The sequence below is a fragment of the Mycteria americana genome, chromosome 8 (assembly GCF_035582795.1).
Source record: "Mycteria americana isolate JAX WOST 10 ecotype Jacksonville Zoo and Gardens chromosome 8, USCA_MyAme_1.0, whole genome shotgun sequence".
Lineage (NCBI taxonomy): Eukaryota > Metazoa > Chordata > Aves > Ciconiiformes > Ciconiidae > Mycteria > Mycteria americana.
The window spans coordinates 4,439,435-4,456,726 of NC_134372.1; the positions used below are offsets into that span (position 1 = coordinate 4,439,435).

Here is a 17,292-nt window from a genome sequence, read left to right on the forward strand (position 1 = left end):
CTAAGCAACCTTTCCGGACGCCGAGGCTCGCTGTTTCTCTAGCAGAGATGCAGTATCTGGATTCACTTCATAGCAGACCATTTTTCGTCTTTTTTTTTTTTTTTTTCCTAGACTCTCTAAAAGGGGTTTGGGTTTTGTTTTGGTTTGGTTTTTTTAAAGAGAAAAAAAAAAACCCCTGCATTCAAATAAAGATGAATGATAATTTCATTATCAGGATGGGGAGAATGCTGAACAGTTTTCGCATCGCTGGAGGGTTTCTGTGCTCTCTCACAACCGGGGACACTGCAGTCTTTTGGAAAGGATGAAGAGGTAGGAACCTTGAGCTGCTTAGTATCAGGAATGACTGGATTATAGCTTCCAACTAAACAAAAAACATCAAGAATCATGCATTTTAAAAACAGTTTATTCAACGGCCAAGGACAATGATCCGGCACAATGCAACGGTAGATATAAATATAACCTTATATAAGTGGTTGACCCTTGTCATTATTATTTTCAATAGTTTCATACCTAATATTTTAACCATTTTTTCCCGCAGAATCTACTCTGCGAATTATATTTTTTTCTCCCCCCTCCCCTTTTTTTTTTTTTTTTCCGAGTGTGATTCTGTTTCTCAGTGGTAAACATTAACCAAACTCTTCCCGTGCGAGAAGCGGCCAAGAACCGTCCCACCAGCTCTTCTTACCACCGAGGCTTCTCCCTCCCTCGCCGCCCTCCCCGGGGGAAGCGGCCGCCTTCCCAACTCCTGTGCAAGTTCAAGTAAACACATACAACCCGCATAATCCAGAGAAAAAAAATTGCAACTCATCCATGTACCAGATTTCGGTGTCTCTTGCAAAAGTTTTCTGGTCCGTTTACGGTTTTTGATGGTTTATTTTTAATTTTTTTCTTTTTTTTTTGTTTTTAAAGCGCTGTTTTGTTGGTTGCGTTGTTGGTTCGCCTTAATATTTTTTTTTTCCTAGGCAGTCGAAGTCCGCGGAGCTTTTGGGGTTTTTTTGGCGGTGTTTTGTTTTGTTGTTTGTTTCTTTTTTTTTTCCTCTCTCGCTTGCTCGGGTTTTGCTTTTCATCATCATCGGGTTTTATTTTTATTTATTTATTTATTTATTTTCCTTTTCCGTTAAACGTCGCTTTGCTTCTGCTTGGCTTTCTCGGCGGTGTTTGTCGGAGGTGGTTTGTGTCAAGTCCGTCAACTGTTGTACTGACAGGCGTTTAGACTAGAGCCGGGGCTTTGCAAACTGCTGTAGCCGAAACTGGAGTGCTGCTTTGATTTCAGTCTGAGGCTGGCTAAGCTGGAGTTGCAAGTGTCCCGGTAGACGCTGTAGGGCGAGCCCGGTGGCCCGTAGGGACAGGCCGGCGAGGACATGGCCGAGTTCAGCGAGGAGCCGCTGATGTTGTTGATGTTGTTGAGGCCGGAGTTGCCCATGCCCGGCACGGCCGAGTGGCCCATACTGGAGGGCATGTTCATGGAGGAGATGCTGCTGGGCGCCGAGAACATGGACTGCGAGGAGAGGGGGCTCATGGAGTTGAAAAAGGTGAAGCTCTTGGTGGAAAGCGGCGCCGGGGTGAGGCTTTTGGTGGCCCAGTTGTTGTAGGGGTAGCCGGCGTACATGTCGTCGTAGGGCTGCATCAGCCCGCTGAACTGCGGCACGTAGCCGTTCTTGCACAGGTCCATCTGCTGGTTCCGCTCCCGCTTTCTCCACTTGGCTCGGCGGTTCTTGAACCAGACCTGCGGGGGGGGGACACACCGACACGGCACGGTGAGTGCGGGGCCACCGCCGCCCCCTCCCCCGCCGCCGGCCCGCAGATGCGCGCAGAAGCGCGCAGGGCAGCGCGGGCAGCCTGCAGCCCGGCGCCGCACCCCGCACCGCCTCTCCCCGCGGCCCCCGGCCCTCGCCGGACGGGGGTCCCGCTCCGCGGGCTGCCGCCTGCGCGCACATCGGCCCCTGCGCGCATCCCGCGCTATTCAGCCGGGATGCGCGCAGCCGCCGCTCCGCCGAGGGTGCCTGCGCGGCTCTCCGCGCCACGGCCCCGGCCGCGTCCCCCCGGTCCCCCCGCCACGGTCCCCCCGCCGCCCCTCTCCCCGGAGCAAGGCATGGGGCGAAGGCAGGGCCCGCTCTGATTAGGGCCGGCGCGCCCCGGCTCTGCCGCCTTTCCGAACGCTAATGCTGTGTAATAAAAGTCCCCTGTTACAGATCATAAAAAAGGGGATTGGATTAGTATGTTTAGGTTAAAAAAAAAAAAAAATCCGTCCCCGCATCGCCCTTGGATGGATGCAGACTCTGCCTTTATATCTAATGAGAATTTACAGCCCTGAGCAGCGAACAGAGAAGCGGGGGCCGCTCCTGGTGTTTGATGAAAAAACCTGAGCCAGGCCCTCTCTTCTTTTTCTTTTTTAGGCCTCGGAAAGCGTTTGAGCCCCCCCGTGATGGGAGCCGCGCAGCCCCAAAATTCTTTTTCCAGGTGAAAAACCAGCATGGTCCTGCCTGCCGGCTGCGCCCGGCTGAGCCTCTCCTGCTGCATCCATCCCCCCCTCCCCGCCTTTCCCCCACCCAGTCGTCGCCTCCGGGCTCCCTGCGGACACCGGGGCCCCGGCCGGAGCTGCGCGGCTCCGTGCGCCCGGCCCCGCGGAGGTTGCGCTCCCTCCGCAGACCCGCCGGAGCCGGGGCGGGGGGGGGGGGACCCTTCGGGCCTCCCCTCCCGGCGCAGAAACGGCGCAACTATTCTTAAACACCCGTCTCAAGGATGGAAACTTTGACGGGGGGGGGGAATGGATGGCGGAGTCTATTAAAAAAAATCACAATAACAAAAAGGATGGCGTATAAATAGGAAACGAAAGGCAACATGTTCAAAACCTGTAATATACTCCTCGGAAGGTGCTTCCAGACAGGAATTTCCTGAAAATGAGGGTAATAGTTTTAATTATGGCTCCTAGACATTTTAAAGGAAGGCCCTCATAGCAAATTAAGGTTAGATTTGCAATCTGCAATTTCAGGACATCAACCCAAAAGATCTCCACGCAGAGGGAGAACGAAATGATGTTAACGGCAACTCATAATTAGTTTTATTTGCTTCCTGAAATATTCCAGCAATATTAATGCAGTTTAGTCTCCGCTCCGGCTTTGTTTTGTTTTAAACTCAATTAAGACAACGCTTTCAGATGCATTTCCCCCGATGCAGATGGGTGTTTACTCTGGAAAGGTTTAAAGCAGAAGCTCTGTAATCCGATTTGGTCATTCGCCGTTTAATTGCCAAGAAAAAAAAAAAGTGGCTCTTCGGGACGGCGGGGCTGCCCACCGCCCTTCCCGTTTTCTCCCGGGTTTGTCCCGTCCCCTCAGCGGGCTCAGCCCACGGTCCCGGGGGGCGGCGGGCTCGGCTGGGGTGCGCGGCCACGGCCGAAACCGCGCGGGGAAATGTCCCGGGGGGAAACGCAAAAAGGGAGGTGAAGGAACCATGACAACCCAGGCACGGCGGAGGGCTACAGCCCGCTTCGGTCCGGTCGTTCATTGCCAGGATATTTCACTCAACCTCTCTAAGGGACTGCCGAGCTATACATGTATGTGTACGTATATATATACGGTGGCATCGGCTCCGAGGCGCGTAAAGACCAGGCACCTTCGCCATACAAGTGTCTGCAGCGCCTATTGACTTTGGAGTGCAATCGCTCCCCAGCCCTTGTCCTTCACTTTGCCCACTCTGCAAACAGCCGCTCCGCCCGTCCGCGCCCGCGGGAGATGCGCGGCCGGGAGGGACTGGCACCGATAGCCCTCACCGGGGGGATCGCCGCCGGCCCGGAGGCTGAGCCGCGATCCCGCCGCCGCGATTGCATCAAGCGGCGGTTTGTCGGGAGATGATGGCGATTGCTGGGATTATCGGGAATAACCCGAGCGAGGGGAAGGGCCGCTGAGCCGCCCAGTTGCTCGGCCGCGGGGCTGCTCTCGCTCCGCGCCGGGTTTAGGCCAACCCGGGGGGGGTCTTCCCCCCACAACAGGGCCCTTCCCAAGCCCCGGCCTCCCCGCTGCCCCCTGTGCTGCTCGCCCCCCGCTTTTCGGGCCCGTCCCCAAGCGCGGGGCCGGCGGTCGCAGCCCTCTCCGGGCGGCATCTCTCCACGGCCGTGGAGAAATTTCTCCTCTCCGGCCTGGATCCCAATTTTAGTAATTACAGTCAAGCCCACAGCACCCGGGAGCCGCTCGCAACCCGCCGCAGCGGCTCCCAAAAGGGGCAGTTTCCCCGGGCCACCACCCCCCCAGCGGGGCCCGGAGCAGAGCCCTGCATCCCGGCGGGGCCGGGCGCCCCTCTTACCCGGACTCGGGGCTCGGTGAGGTTGGTCCACACGGCAATCTCCTCCCGCATGCTCATGTCGGGGTAGCGGTTCCGCTGGAAAGTGGCCTCCAGCTCCTGCAGCTGCTGGCTGGTGAAGTGGGTCCGCTGCCGCCGCTGCTTCTTCTTCTTCGCCGGGTCGTCGGCGGCCCCGTCCTCGTTTTTCTGCTCGCCGCTGCGCTCCTTTTCTGCGGTGGGGTGTCGGGGTTTGGGAGGGGAGGGTTGTTTGGGTTTGGTTTTTTGGTTTTGGTTGTTTTTTGGTTTGGTTGGGGTTGTTTTTTTTTTTTTGCAAACAGAAATACAGGCACATAAAGACAGCCCCGCCGCCCCCGGCCTCACGGGGGTACCCACGCGGGTCCTGCCGGGCCCTGCACCCACCGAGCACCCCGTAGCCAAACCCAGCCTTTTCCGGAGCGGCGAGGGAAGCCCTGCCCGGGCCCAGGGCACCCGGGGAGGCAGCGGGACCCCCAGGGCGGCCCGGCTCGAAGCGGGCCCGAGGGGTGAGAGCAACCGGGGGGGAGAGGGGTCCCCGCAGCATCGGCCGCTCTGCCTCCCCACGGCACCTTCTCGCTCCCTTCCACCTCAGGCGCGATCTTTGCTCCATTGTCTTTGTTGTGCTCGGCCGCGACAGGAAACTTTGGAAGGGTAGGGGTGTAAAACCCAGCAGCGATTCATTGCAAAAGGCACCCTCTCTCTCTGCCTCGACACTCCCCCACTTAGTTCTTTTTTTCTTGTTTTCTTTCTTTCTTTTTTTTTTTTTTTTTTGGCCGCTTTCAGGATTTTAGTGTTTGTTTTAACCCGAGGCTGAGCGAAGCCCTCTACAAAAAATCATATCGAAAGAAGGAAAGGAAAAAAAAAAACAGGAGCGTTTTCGCGATCGGGATTTGCGCGGACGGGAAGCAGGAATCCAGCCCCGGCCCCGCCGCAACGGGAGGACAAACCCCCGCTCCCTTTCCCTAGGGCCGTCCTGGCTCTCCCAGCCCGGGTTTCGCCCGGATTTGGCCCGGTTGAAGCGCTCGGAACGGGACTCAAGGCCTGAAGGAAACGTGCTCTCGGCCTGGGCCCCGGCGGGAGCGGGGAAGCGTGCGGCCGGGCGGCGGGCGCGGGAGGCTGCAGGGCCGCGGCCATCCCCCGGGCCTCTGTCCTGCTGCTGCCTAAAGGAAACTCCGTGGGGAGTTTTCCCTTTTAGGGTGGGTTTTTTTTTCCCCCTTTTAGAGGGTTTTAACCCGGCGGCGGCGGGGCCGGGGGCATTTCTACAGCCCCGACCTCTGCGAGCTAAGCGGGAGTCTAAAAATAATCGCGGGCTGCATCCAAAGCCCGGGAGGACTCGTCCTTGCAAAGTCACCCCTGAATCGCTCCTTGCCTAGGCACCCTCCGCAGCAAAAGCGGGGGGCGAGCGGGCTCCATCGGCTCAATGGGAACCCCAAAAGGGCCCGACGGCAGCCCGGCTGGCCCCTCCGGCCCGTCGGCGGTTTGCAGAGCAAACAAGGCCTCTGCAGCGCGGACCCCACCGGCCCCGGCCCCCCGGCCTCTGCGGCCGCTGGACCGGCCAAACCGCAGGGCCCGGCGGCGGCGGAGAAAGAGAAACCAAAATAACCCCCGCAAAGACAAATCCTCTCGCTTTCGGCTGGGAAGAGCCCGGAGAAACCGGGCCGAGAGGGAACCGGGGAGCGGTGGGAAGGCGGCTGCGGCCGCGGTGGGATCCGTCCCGGCGGCCCCGCGCCCCTCTCCGGGTTAACCCCGCCAGGATCTCGTTAAAAACGCGGCCTCCGCTCCGGGCTGCGGTACAAGTTCAAATCATAAGGCACATCAGCTTGAATCGGCTTTTGTCCCTTTCTTTTCCCCCCCATTAGAAAAAAAAAAAAAAAAAAGTGAAAGGTATTTTGCAGCTTCTCGGAGAAGAAAAGCAGGCAGGTCCTCAGCCCTCCGCCAGCACCGAGGGGTCACACACAGGGGTAGGGCAAAATGGAGCAAATCTCCCTCTCTAATCTCAAATAATCCCCTCTAATCTCGGAGTCCCTTACCAGACGCCGGTCCCTAACTTTGTTTGCAAATCAGGTTGGGAGGCACAACCCAAACCCTGTTTATCACCGGGTGCCACTTCGGGACCGACTCATGCCGCAGCCACTCTCTAGGCTATAGGACTTGCTAAAACTCCGAAGAGCACCACCAGCTATATTAAAAAAATTACAAATAAATAAGAGATAAACTCCCCCTGGAAGGGTCTCGGTGGAGAATGGGTATCACGCTCCTTCCTGCAGCTTTTGTTTCCTTCTCCCAGCTTCCCTTGTCATTCGAGAAATGTTGCTACTTTAATTAAATACAAACTGGGAAACCACAGCTTTCCCTGCAGCCCTTGCACATGGTGGTCAGGGCGCGGGGACCCTTTCCAGCGGGGAAAGCGCGCAGCCTCCGCGCGAAACCTCTCCGCGGCCGCGCACATCCCCGCGCTGCCCGCGCTCGGCCCCACGCCGCCTCTCCTGCTCTGCGGGACTTCTCTTTCTTTTCTTAATTTTTTTTTCTCCTACCCCCCCCCCCCCCTCCTTTGACAGAGAGAGCTTTTTCCATGTCTGCACCACCCCAGCTGGAAAATAAACCCGGGCAAAAGCTGACATTATTTCAGAAACATCCGGCAAAACCGCACTCCCCGAAGAGCCCCCCCTTCCCTTCGACCCCGTCAATTAATAACTGTGTTTTTTATAAAAAAGTGCAGCTCCCGGGACGGGGCAGGGGACCGTGTCTGTCCTCCCGGTGGGCTGTCCCCTGTCCCCTACTCCGATTCCCGGGGCTCGCTGGGGATGGAGCAACCGGGATGGGGTCACCGGCAGCTCTTGCCCCCCCCCCCCCCTCCCCGTGCCCCCCGCCATCGCCTCTGGTTGTGCGGGGGCTGCGGGCAAAGCACCGCCGACCGCCCCGTGAAGGGAAGGCGCGGTGGGGAGGGGGCGGCGGCGCGGGGGGGAGCGGGCCGGGGCCGCGGGGTGCGGGGGGGGGGGGTTACCTGGCACCTCCGTGTCGGAGGATTCACTGGCTGAGTTCTCGATCGGGTCTCTGGGTTCCGAGGATCTTTGCAAATGGAAGCTGGAAGCCATGTCATGGGAGGGTTGGGGTCTCAAGCTCTCGGGCAGTCTCTCCAAATTCATTCCACCTTTAAAGGAATCCATGGCAGGGGCGCCGGGCTGCCTGGGGGAGTTTGCAGGTGTTTATTCCACACAGAAAGGAACAAGGAGCTTTTTTTTTTTTTTTAAGGAAAAAAAAAAACCAACAAAAACAAAAGCAAATCCACTTATTACTAACAGTATTATTTTAAGGGTGTCGGATGAAGAGATCTGGGCAGTGCCTCGAAGCCGGTTGTCTCTGCTCGGGGAGAGGCACGGCAGTCCGGCCGCATAGGCAGGGAAGTGGTAAAGATCCCTTATAGAGAAACGCGAGTTGCGAGTTGGACAGTTTAAAGCTAAAGAGATTAAAGTGACCTGCCCTAGAACAAATGCCTGTAGTTAAACGGGGCTCCTCCCCCTGAAGGTTAAAACCTCCCCGTCTCGCTAATGCATCACTCCATCTAGCGCTCGCCCAGCCCGGCCGCGCGGGCGGACCTGCCTCCGCGCTCCCCGCCGATGTGCGCGCCTTGCGCGGCCGCGGCCAGGCCCGCGGTCCCCCGGCGGGGCCCCTGCCCGGCCCCCTCCGCCCGGCTGCCTCTCCTCCGAGGGTGCCCCCCCTCCTCCTTCCCCTCCCCCGCAGCCTCCCCCAAACTGGGTGAGGTATTAAAAATATTTCAGAAACGAATGGAAAGGTGGAAAATCGCTCCCAGCCGCGCGGGGGGCGGCTCGGCACCCCCTGCCCGCCCCCAGCACCCCGCCGGCCCGCCCTCCTCCGCAGCGTCCTGCCAGCCGGCAGCGCGCAGGTTGCGCCCCCGCGCAGCACGGCATCTCCGCGGGTCTCCGCGGCTGGGCCTCCCGGCCCGCGGAACCTCCGTCCCCACGCCCTGCAGTGGACGCGCAACCCTGCGCACCCCTCAGCATCCCTGCGCGGGGCTGCGCGGCCCGTCCCGGCGCGAAGCGACCCCACCGCGAGTTTCAGTCCCATGGGGAACACGTTCCTCCGAGCTGGAGGGGATTTCTGCCGGGGACGACGGCCTCCTGAACTGTTTTGAGCCTTTTTTGACATTTTTTTTCCGGCTGAGCGGGTTTTATAAGAAAGGCGCTCGGGCCCTGCCCGCCGGCCGGGGGACCGCAGCCTGGGGAACAGCGGCAGCGCCAACGCTCCCATCACATCATCTTTCAGCACATGATTAATAACAAATAATTTTCCTCCCGCAGCCGAACTCGCGGTGACCCTCCGGAGGGGGGTCTGCAGCTCTGCCAGCCCCGGGGCAGCCGGCGGGGAGGGGGCGGGAGACGACCCCCCCCCCCCCCCCGCCCCTTCCCGCAGCGGGCACCAGTGCGCCCAGTGCCGCTGCAATGCCCGGGGCGGGTGGAGCGGGGCCGGTCCCCGGGGCTGCCCGTGCAGGCCGGGACACGGCCTTGAGCCCTCCCGGATAACACCTCGGTGTTTGGGGAGGTGCAAGAACCCACGGGAAGCCCTCAGCCTCGGGGGGCAGGTGGGAACCGGGGGTAGCGGCGGGGCAGGCGGCGGGGTGCTCGCTGCACCGGGGAAGGGGGCGAGGGGAAGGGGGAGAAGGAGGCTGGCTGTAACCATGCCTGGGGAAAGGACCTTCTCTCCTCTTTATTTTCTCGGCTCACTTTTAACTGATCCATCCTGACACTCTATTTTGCTTTCAAATCAAGTAAAGATGTGGGAGAGAACTTTTGAACTGGTTTATGGAAAAGTGGAGGGAAGCAATGTTCCAGCCGCGCAGGCTTTTTCCTACACCGCCGGGGTGATGCAGCCGGGCCCGCCCCGCACCCGCCGGCAGCGCCCCGCAAGGCCCGCGCCCCCCCCATGGGAGCCGGCGGGGACAGCCCGAGGCTCCCAGCCCCGACCCCTGCACCTCTGGTCTCCAGCGCCCTTTGCAGTTTAGGGGATGTACAGGTGGGCGCTGTCAGGGTCAGGTCTCCCTAGCTCTCTCTTTTTTTTTTTTTCCCTTCCCTTTTTGGAGTGGCATATTGATCTCCGTCTGTCTGTCTGTCTGTCCGCCGCTCCCGGCTGAACTTCGGTCAGGAGTCTGCGAAGGACGGGGAATTTCAGGCACCCGAGGTGAACCCGGCAATCTCGGGGTTGCTAAAGATGGACGTCGTTTAAAATGCAAATATTTACCAGGGCCAGGGCCTCTGGGCTTCGAGGGGCTCAGCTGATGCAGGAGCCCACGGCACGGGAAGGATGGGGACCTCGTCCCCGTGGAGAAGGGAGAGGCGGGGATGGCCTTTCTCCCGAGGAGGAGGAAGGTGACCGGATTGCAAACATCCACCGTGCCTGAGACCCTTCGCAGTCCCTTTTTTGTTTCCTTTCTTCCCGTGGGCCGGGAGCGGCGGCAGCCCCGGGGCAGGTCTCCGGGGGTCCCCCGTTCCCAGCGGGAGCGGGACGGAGCCAGGCGGGCCGAGCTGGCGGGCGGCTGCCGACAGCCCAGCTGCTCCGCTCCGGCTGCTTCAAACCTTCTGCTCACAGCAGCCTCCAAACCGGAGGCGGGATTTTTCTCCCCCCCCCCCCCCTTTTTTTTTTCTGGTATGTTTTTTTTTAATGGGCCTAATTTACAGTTTTTGTTCTGCTCTATAAAATCTATTTTTTTAAAATTCGTTCTAGGCTCAATTCCTCCCGGCCGGGCGCGGGGAAAAGCTCAGCCCCGGGCACCGGCGTGATTTCGCCGAGGCGGCGGCGGCGATAACGCCGGGTCCGGCTGCCCCCCAGGGCGAGGGCCCCCCCGGCTCCTTCTGGGGGGTCCCCGGGGCAGACAGCCCCCGATACCGGCGTTAGATAGAAAGTAACGGGCCGGCCCCGCCGCCACCGGCCCTCGGGAGGCGGAGCAGCGCCCGGCTCCCCCCTGACCTCCCCCACTCGTGTCCGCGCCCGGGCCGTGGCGCGGGTCAGGCAGCTACCGCACACCTGCGCACGGGCCGGCAGTCTCGGGCGGGCGGATAGGTATATGTATGTCTTGAGTACGGCTCCTATAAGTCTTACGTGGATTTAAGGGCATCCTATCGCTCCGCGCTTTGGGGAGCGGGCGCGTTCCTACCGCACAGAGCCAAATCCGCCCGGTTCTTCCCGTTGCCGGTCGCGACAACACGTGTCGCGACAACAGAGCGCACTCGCAAGGCGGTCGCCCCCCAGATTTGCTCTTTCTCCTCTTTCCTTCCCGCCGGGCTCGCTCCGTTTCGGGATGCTGGGGACACCTCTCCTCCGGCAACCCACTCCAGCAGACGCTACGTCACGGGTCCACTCGTGTGACATCATGCCTTGCTTCCCTGACGTCACGCCTCGCCTTTCAGCCAGGCCAGGACCCAAGGCAAGCCTTGACGCCCGGCTCGGAGCCGGCGGCTCTTCCCGCGACGTGGAGGCGGGACGGCGGCCCCACGGGCCGGGCAGGCCGGTGGCCTCGGGCTCGGGCTCTCCTTCGCCCCCGCCACGGCCCCGGGCCCTCCGGGGGCCGGAGGGAGGTGCGGGGAGGGGGGAGAGCCCGCAGCAGACGAGCGCAGCCCGGCCGCGGGGTCCCGGGCAGCTGCCCGGCACAGGCAGGACGGCCCTGGGGAGCCGCGACCCGCGTGGGCGTGGGAAGGGCCGCGGAGAGGCGGAGGGAGGCGTCGGGCCGGGGGCCGAGCGGGGCTCACGGAGCCCCGACCGGGATGCGGCCGGTGTGCGCGGGCGGCGGGAGGGCTTCGCGTGGGAAACCTCCGCGCGGCGCGGCGTGGGGCTGGCCGGAGAGCACCGCCGCTCCGCGCCCGCGCAACCACCGCACCCCGAGGCTCCCCCCGGCTGGGAGCTGCATCAGGGATCTGTAAAACGCTGGAAGCCCGCAAATAAACAGCTCTGCTTCCTCCTGCTATAAATAACCCAAGAACGAGGGACGGCGCTTATAAATACATCAGCGCTGGCCACGCCGGTGACAACCCCGTGAAGAAGAGGACGAGACGCGTCTGGACGAGACCCACTGACCCCGAGGGGCGGACGGACCCCGCCGAGGGCGCGGGGGACGGGGCCGTGTCGCCCCCCGGGTGCCGGGAAGGGGGTCTCTGCTTTCGGAGAGGGGCTCCATCCCCGAGGGGCTGCGGCAGTCGTAGCCAACGCAAAACCACCTGGGCCGTATATCAGGCGGCGAAGTTCAGCCTCTGCCAGCTTTTCCTCTTCAGATTTATTAGCGATGTATAGACTCAGCTTCAGTCTATAAATTATTGGGAATTGTTACAAAAATGAAAGCACCTCCTCCCAAACGCACCTCTGCCCGAGAGGAGAGGGAAGCCCTCTGAAAAATAGAGCTGCAGTGAGGCAAGAGAGGAGGGAGAGGCTCCCCAACCCAGCCCAGCCCAACCAAACCCAGCCCAGCCCAACCAAACCCAGCCCAACCAAACCCAAGCTCAGCCAACCTAACCCAACTCAACCAAGACAAACCAAACCAAACCAAACCAAACCAAACCAAACCAAACCAAACCAAACCAAACCAAACCAAACTAAGCCAAACGCAACCAATGCAACCAAAACAAGGCAAGCCAAACCCAAACAAAGCAATCCTAACCAAACCAAGCCCAAGCCAAGCCAAGCCAGCAAACCTCCACCTGGTGCCCGCTTCGCGCAGCCCAGCAGCCAGTAGCTGCTGCAGGAAAACAACTTTTAATAACAAAACCATCCTAAAAGTGCCCAGCGGGCGGCGAAGGGGCAGCGCCGGGGCGGGGAGAGCGCTGGAAGGGCGCAGCTCCCCTGTGCCCAGCGCCGGCAGCGCTGCGACAGCGCGCAGGGGCATTTTTAAAGCTTTCCTCTATGAAAATGTCCCCCGCTCGGGTGGAGGAGTGGTTTTCGGCCTCCAGCCCTCGCTCCCGGCCTTTGCTGGTGCGTGGCTCTGACCCACGGGATGCCCACGCGGGCTGGGAAGAAGCAGAGGCCGGCGATGCGCGCAGGCGTGTGCGCAGGACAGCGCGGCGCTCCGCGGACCACGGACCGCGCTGGGGGGAGTGTGTGTTTGCTGTTGCAGTGTACCGGGGGGGTGGTGTCCGTCGGGACAGTGTCCCGGGGGTGTCCTGCCCCAAAACAGCCCCAAACGCCGCCTTACGCGCAAGGTGGAGACCCGCGTGTACGCCCCCGCGCAAGGCAATGCTCAGCACTCCCCGCCGCGACCGTAGCCCCGGCCCGGATCCGGCCCTAAGGGAAAAGGGAGGAAGCCCCAGGTAACGGCGACCACGAAACCAGCCCCGGTACCCCCCGACCTCCCGCCGGAGCCGGAGCCGGGTCCCCCCCCCGGGCCGGGCGGAGCGGGCAGCGGGAATAGAGAGGGGGAAGAAACCCAGCCCAGGAGCATGTTAAATCGCTCAGGAGAGGAAGGTGGAAAATTACGCTGGCCGGCCTGTCCTCTGCGCAGCCAGGAGAGCAATTTTCCTAAGAAGCTGAGCAAAACGAAATCAGCCCCTTTTGGATCCGCAGCCTTCGTCCCCCTGCCTGCCCGCCAAGCCTTCGCCTTCCGCGGGCGCGCAGGGCCCCTCCGCGCCGCGCTGCGCGGCGGATGCTCGGCGGGCGGGTTCCCAGCGGCCGCCCCCGCCTCCCGCAGCCTCCCGCACCGCCCGGGAGCTGCCTGCCCCATCCCGCTGCCCTCGGCCCGGCGGACCCTGCCCCACCGCCTCGGCTCTCCCCGCCATTGAAATCCAAAGGGGAAAAGGGAATTTTCTCGGGGCGTTTGGTTGGTGACACCTCTCGGGGCACCGGGGGCACCCGCGGCTGCGGCTCGTCCCGGTCCCCGTCCCCCCCCCACCCCCGCCATCCCCATCCCCATCCCGCCCCGGGGCTGCCCCGGGCGCCGGCGGCCAGCGGCAGCGTTTGCAAAAACTCGGGATGAAAAAGTTGAAGGCTTAATGTTTTCTGACAGATACAAATGATACCCCAAGGCTTTCTTGAAATGCAGCGACTGACGGCTGGAGAAACGGTTTTCCTAGTCGGTTTTCTGCAGCTGGAAGCAGACGGGGCGAGGGGGGGGTTCCCCTCGGCTCTCCTTCCCCTACCCTCACCCCGAAAATAAAACCATCTCCTGGGTGTCCGCCACCGACCCGGGACGACTCTTTTTTTCCCCAAATGCTTGGTGGCACAGTCCCACCCTGGCCCAGAGCTGCTTCCCAGCCCTCTCCGCATCCTTCAGACCACAGGCACTGAACTCTGCTCTAAGAAAATATGAATTTGCAGCGGCTTGGGTTTATCTCTGGCCGTTCGCAGCCTGATGTGAGCGGGAGAATGTCAGCACCCTGCAATGACAACGCCGGGGGATGGACAGCTCGGGAATACGGGAGTTGCTTCCCTAGGTGAGGGGAAGAGAGGCGAAAAATACCACATAGTTCCACAATTCCCTCTCTAAGAGAGGGGAAAAGTACAATATAGTCCCACAATTCCCTCTCTGAGCAGAGGGAACATGCTTTTCTTATTAATTGATGGAGGAAGGGGCACCGGAGTTTGCTAGGCAGCCTGCTCATGTTACTCCGTGCATCTTTAGATCCTGAAATGTGTCTCTTTTGCGGACTAAAAAAGATGCCTCTGAAGCAGGATAATCAAGGCCCGGGCACTCCGTTGGCATTCGCTGAAGACCCTTCTTCAGCAGAAAAAAGAGGCTGCGTTTGGAACCACCGATATTATGTTTCCATGTGGGTTTCCCCCACCTTGTTTCGGGCGAGAACCTCTTAATTGCTCCAGCATTTGGATGGGGGAAACACATTTCCCTCAAACAGGACATTTCCTGAAAGGCTGAAATATTCTAATAAGGCGCTGGGCTCTTTAATGTTCTCAGAACAGCGGCGAATCTCTGCAGAGCCGCACATTTCCTGCTTTAAAATACAAAATCAGAGAAACAATTAACCTTTACGTGCGTTCAGCTCTTTCCCTTCTACTTTAGTTTATTTCTTTTTTTTTTCCCTTTTTCCCTTTTAGTTTTTCCGTCCAACTTTTTCGCTTCTTTCCTTTTTTTTCCCCCTTTCCCTCTTCTTTTTTTTATTTCCTCCCCCGAAAGGCTGATTTGCCCGGCGGCCCCGCGCTGCTCCCGGCGCGGTTTTGCCGCAGCCCCCGCTCGTCCCCGCTGCCCGGGGAGCAAACACCGCCGAGATAAAGGCACGGGACACTTTTCTTTCCAGTTTCATTGTGGGAACGGCCCTATCTTAACGAGCACATCGCGGGGAGAGATAGGAACGTCCTGCCTTCCCCAGGGCTGTGCTAATCAGCACGCCGGGTTAGATATAAAAGTTCAGGGCAAATAAAACGAATTAGTTTTATTAGCACGTTTAGGAGGCGGTCTAACGAAGGAATTCGGCTTTACTCGAGAATGTTTTCTCCTCCCCTTTTGTTCTTTAAAAGCACCGTGTATCTGAGCTACTCATCACGGGAGGGAAATAATGCATCGTTCAATCTGCCGGCATTTTCTCGGAGAAAGGCGCTCCCTTCCCTAAACCCGCTCAGGAGGATATATATACTCTTGGAAACACACGATTTCATAATAAAACCGGCGGGAACAATAAAAGCGACTGTCAGGCTGCGGAGCCCGCCAGGTTTTTGTTCGGCGGTGGCTTTCGGTAGGAATTATCCGCCTCTGTCACAGGCGCCTTTAACTCGGCTAAAACTTTCCCAGGGAAACGTTGCCACCGCTCCAGCGCGGGATTTCCAGGGATTTTGTCCGTATTTCAGGCAAATAAAGGATTTTGGGGAGGTTCTGTCAGTTAAAGAGCTTTCAGGAATTCTTTGGAATTCAGTTTTTAGAGCAGCGGCTGGAGTTGGCGCAAGGAATAACCCGGAGAACGTGGACGTGGGTTTGTTAAGTGGAAATGATATATTTTTAAATTGTTATTAAAAAAAGCAAACGGCGTCTCGGTCCTCGATTCAGGCACAACAGTATTGGTTTACGTTCAATTCGTGCCTCGGACTTTGCGTTCGCCTGCAGGGCGGTTGGTAAAATTTGGGGAAAAGGGACGAAATAATAGAAAAATCGCCTGGTGACAAATTTTTTAACGTGAGAGCTAAAAAAAAATCTCCCAAAGATACCGTCGGTGGGGAGCCCTCACTCACTTTAAGCGGGGTTAACACACGGAAAAATAGCCTTTTTCCCCCCACTCCCAGAATTTCCCTCCCGCGGCAGGAAGAATTTCCATCCCGAATTTCTATCCAGAATTTCCATCCCGGCGCGGTGCTGCGAGATGCCCTTCCTAAAGACGGTGCCTATTTTTTAAACCAGAAAAAAAAGGGGGGAAATAAACAACAACAACAACAACAAGAAAAGCAGAGGGGCTGCAGGATATTATTTTTCTGAAAAGGGAATTCATCGACGGCCCAGACTCGCCCCGCTCATCCCCGGCAGCACCGCGGGGCACCGCGCACCCCCGCCCCGCACCACCTGTACCCCCGGCTCGTCCCGGGGACCCCCCGCCCCGCCGGGGCCGCCCGAGCCTCTGGCCCCCGCCGAGGGCACCGGGGACCCGGCTGCGAGCCGCGCTTTGCTCCGCGCCGCGGAGCGCCCCGAGCAGAAGCGCTGGAGGCTGAAAACGGTGCGGCGCGTTAGGAAAAAAAAAAAATTAAATATATATAGAGATATAAAAAAAAATATATAAAATGAGGTAACCCCTCTGGAATTGCATTTCCCAGCGCATTTGTCAGAGCTGACGAAGCGCAGAGGCCCCGAAAGAATTTATACACGGTATAAAGATGTCAAGGACTGCGCGGAGAGCGGAGCGCGGAGCGGAGCCGCCGCCGAGCTCCGGGCCGGGAGGCGAGGCGAGGCCGCGGTGAGGGGCGCTCCCCCCCGCCGGCGGCACGGCCCGGCCCGGCTTTGTTTTCCAGCCCCGAACCGCTCCGCACCTCCGGCCGCCGCCCGCGTCCCCGCAGCTGCCGGGCGGGCCCGGAGGAGGCGAGAGGGGGGACGCGGGGGAGAGGCCCCCGCGGGACACGCGTGGGGAGACGCGGCGGGCGCGCGTGGGGCGGGCCGGAGCGCCGGGCGCGCGCGTGGGGGGCGGGCCGGGGCGCACGGGGCCGGCCGTGCGGGACGGGCGGCGACACGCGTGGGGCGGGCCGGGCGCAGGGGGACACGCGTGGGGCCGTCCCCGGGCACTTACCGGGCGGTGCGCTCGGCGGCGGCGGGGTGCCGGGCCCGGCGGGCGCTGTGCGCGCCCCGGCCGCCGCTCCAGGGTTTTCTTGGGAGATTTCCCCGTCTCCTCCTGACGTCAGCCCCGTCCCAGGGTGCCGCACACGGGGGAGGGCCGGGGGCAGGGCCGGCCGCACCGGGAGACCGGCGGTGCCGGCCGCCCCGCGCCCCTCACCTCCGTCCTGCCGCCCGAGGCATCCCCGGGCCCGGCCCCCCGCCCCGTCCGGCGGCTCCCGCCCGGCCGAGCCTCCCTGCCGCCGCCGCCGCCGGCCCTCGGTGCGCGGCCCCGGGTCCCGGGCCGGCCCCCGGGGCGGTTTCGTGCTCCCGGTTACACGGCCCCTGCCCTCTTCATTTCCTCCCGGCCGGGCTTCTTGTCCGAGGGGGCAGGGACAAGGAAGAGCCACTTTTTCCTTTCCCCCCCCCCCCCCCCCCCCGAGGAGAAGCCCTGAGATATGCTCCTGGGTCAGGATTTCAGCGTGGAGGTGGGTGCGCAGCGCCGAGCACCCCGGGGGAGGCGGCGAACAGCGGCCAGAGCTGCCCGGGCTGCAGCCGGGGCTGGAGGACACAGGGCTCCGTGGGGATGCTTACATGGGTGATACGGCACAGGCACGCTCTGCTGCCCAGCCAGCCAAACACCCATTCCCAGGCCCTTTGTCCAGTTTAATTTTCCAGGGATGCTTCTGGAGTTGCAGACCCTTCACTTCTCGTACCTACCCCCCTGGAAGGTCTCCTCCCAAGAG

General features: G+C 60.6%; 1 protein-coding gene across 3 annotated transcripts; it reads right to left on the reverse strand.

Moving 5' to 3' along the window:
* Nucleotides 1-1,100: 1,100 nt before the first annotated feature.
* On the reverse strand, nt 1,101-16,930 carry PITX1 (paired like homeodomain 1). 3 transcript variants are annotated; one of them, XM_075509546.1, is made up of 4 exons: nt 16,524-16,930; nt 7,316-7,493; nt 4,300-4,505; nt 1,101-1,726 (listed from the first exon to the last, which is right to left on the reverse strand). In XM_075509546.1, exons 2-4 carry the CDS (start codon nt 7,476-7,478, stop codon nt 1,187-1,189), a joined length of 909 nt encoding a protein of 302 aa, XP_075365661.1. In that variant the 5' UTR covers nt 7,479-7,493; nt 16,524-16,930; the 3' UTR covers nt 1,101-1,186. The 3 variants fall into 3 exon arrangements, with proteins under 3 accessions (XP_075365661.1, XP_075365660.1, XP_075365662.1); XM_075509545.1 differs by having other exon boundaries at nt 7,316-7,497; nt 16,524-16,929; XM_075509547.1 differs by lacking the exon at nt 16,524-16,930 and adding an exon at nt 7,612-7,760 and having other exon boundaries at nt 7,316-7,497.
* Between the last annotated feature and the right edge of the window lie 362 nt (nt 16,931-17,292).

Coding starts and splice junctions, on each gene's coding strand:
- PITX1 (XM_075509546.1), bottom strand. CDS start 7,478: ATGGATTCCTTTAAAGGTGGAATGAATTTGGAGAGACTGCCCGAGAGC. Junction 4,506..7,315: donor CTCCGACACGGAGGTGCCAG/GTAACCCCCCCC, acceptor ACCCCACCGCAG/AAAAGGAGCGCAGCGGCGAG. Junction 1,727..4,299: donor TCACCGAGCCCCGAGTCCGG/GTAAGAGGGGCG, acceptor CCCCCCCCGCAG/GTCTGGTTCAAGAACCGCCG.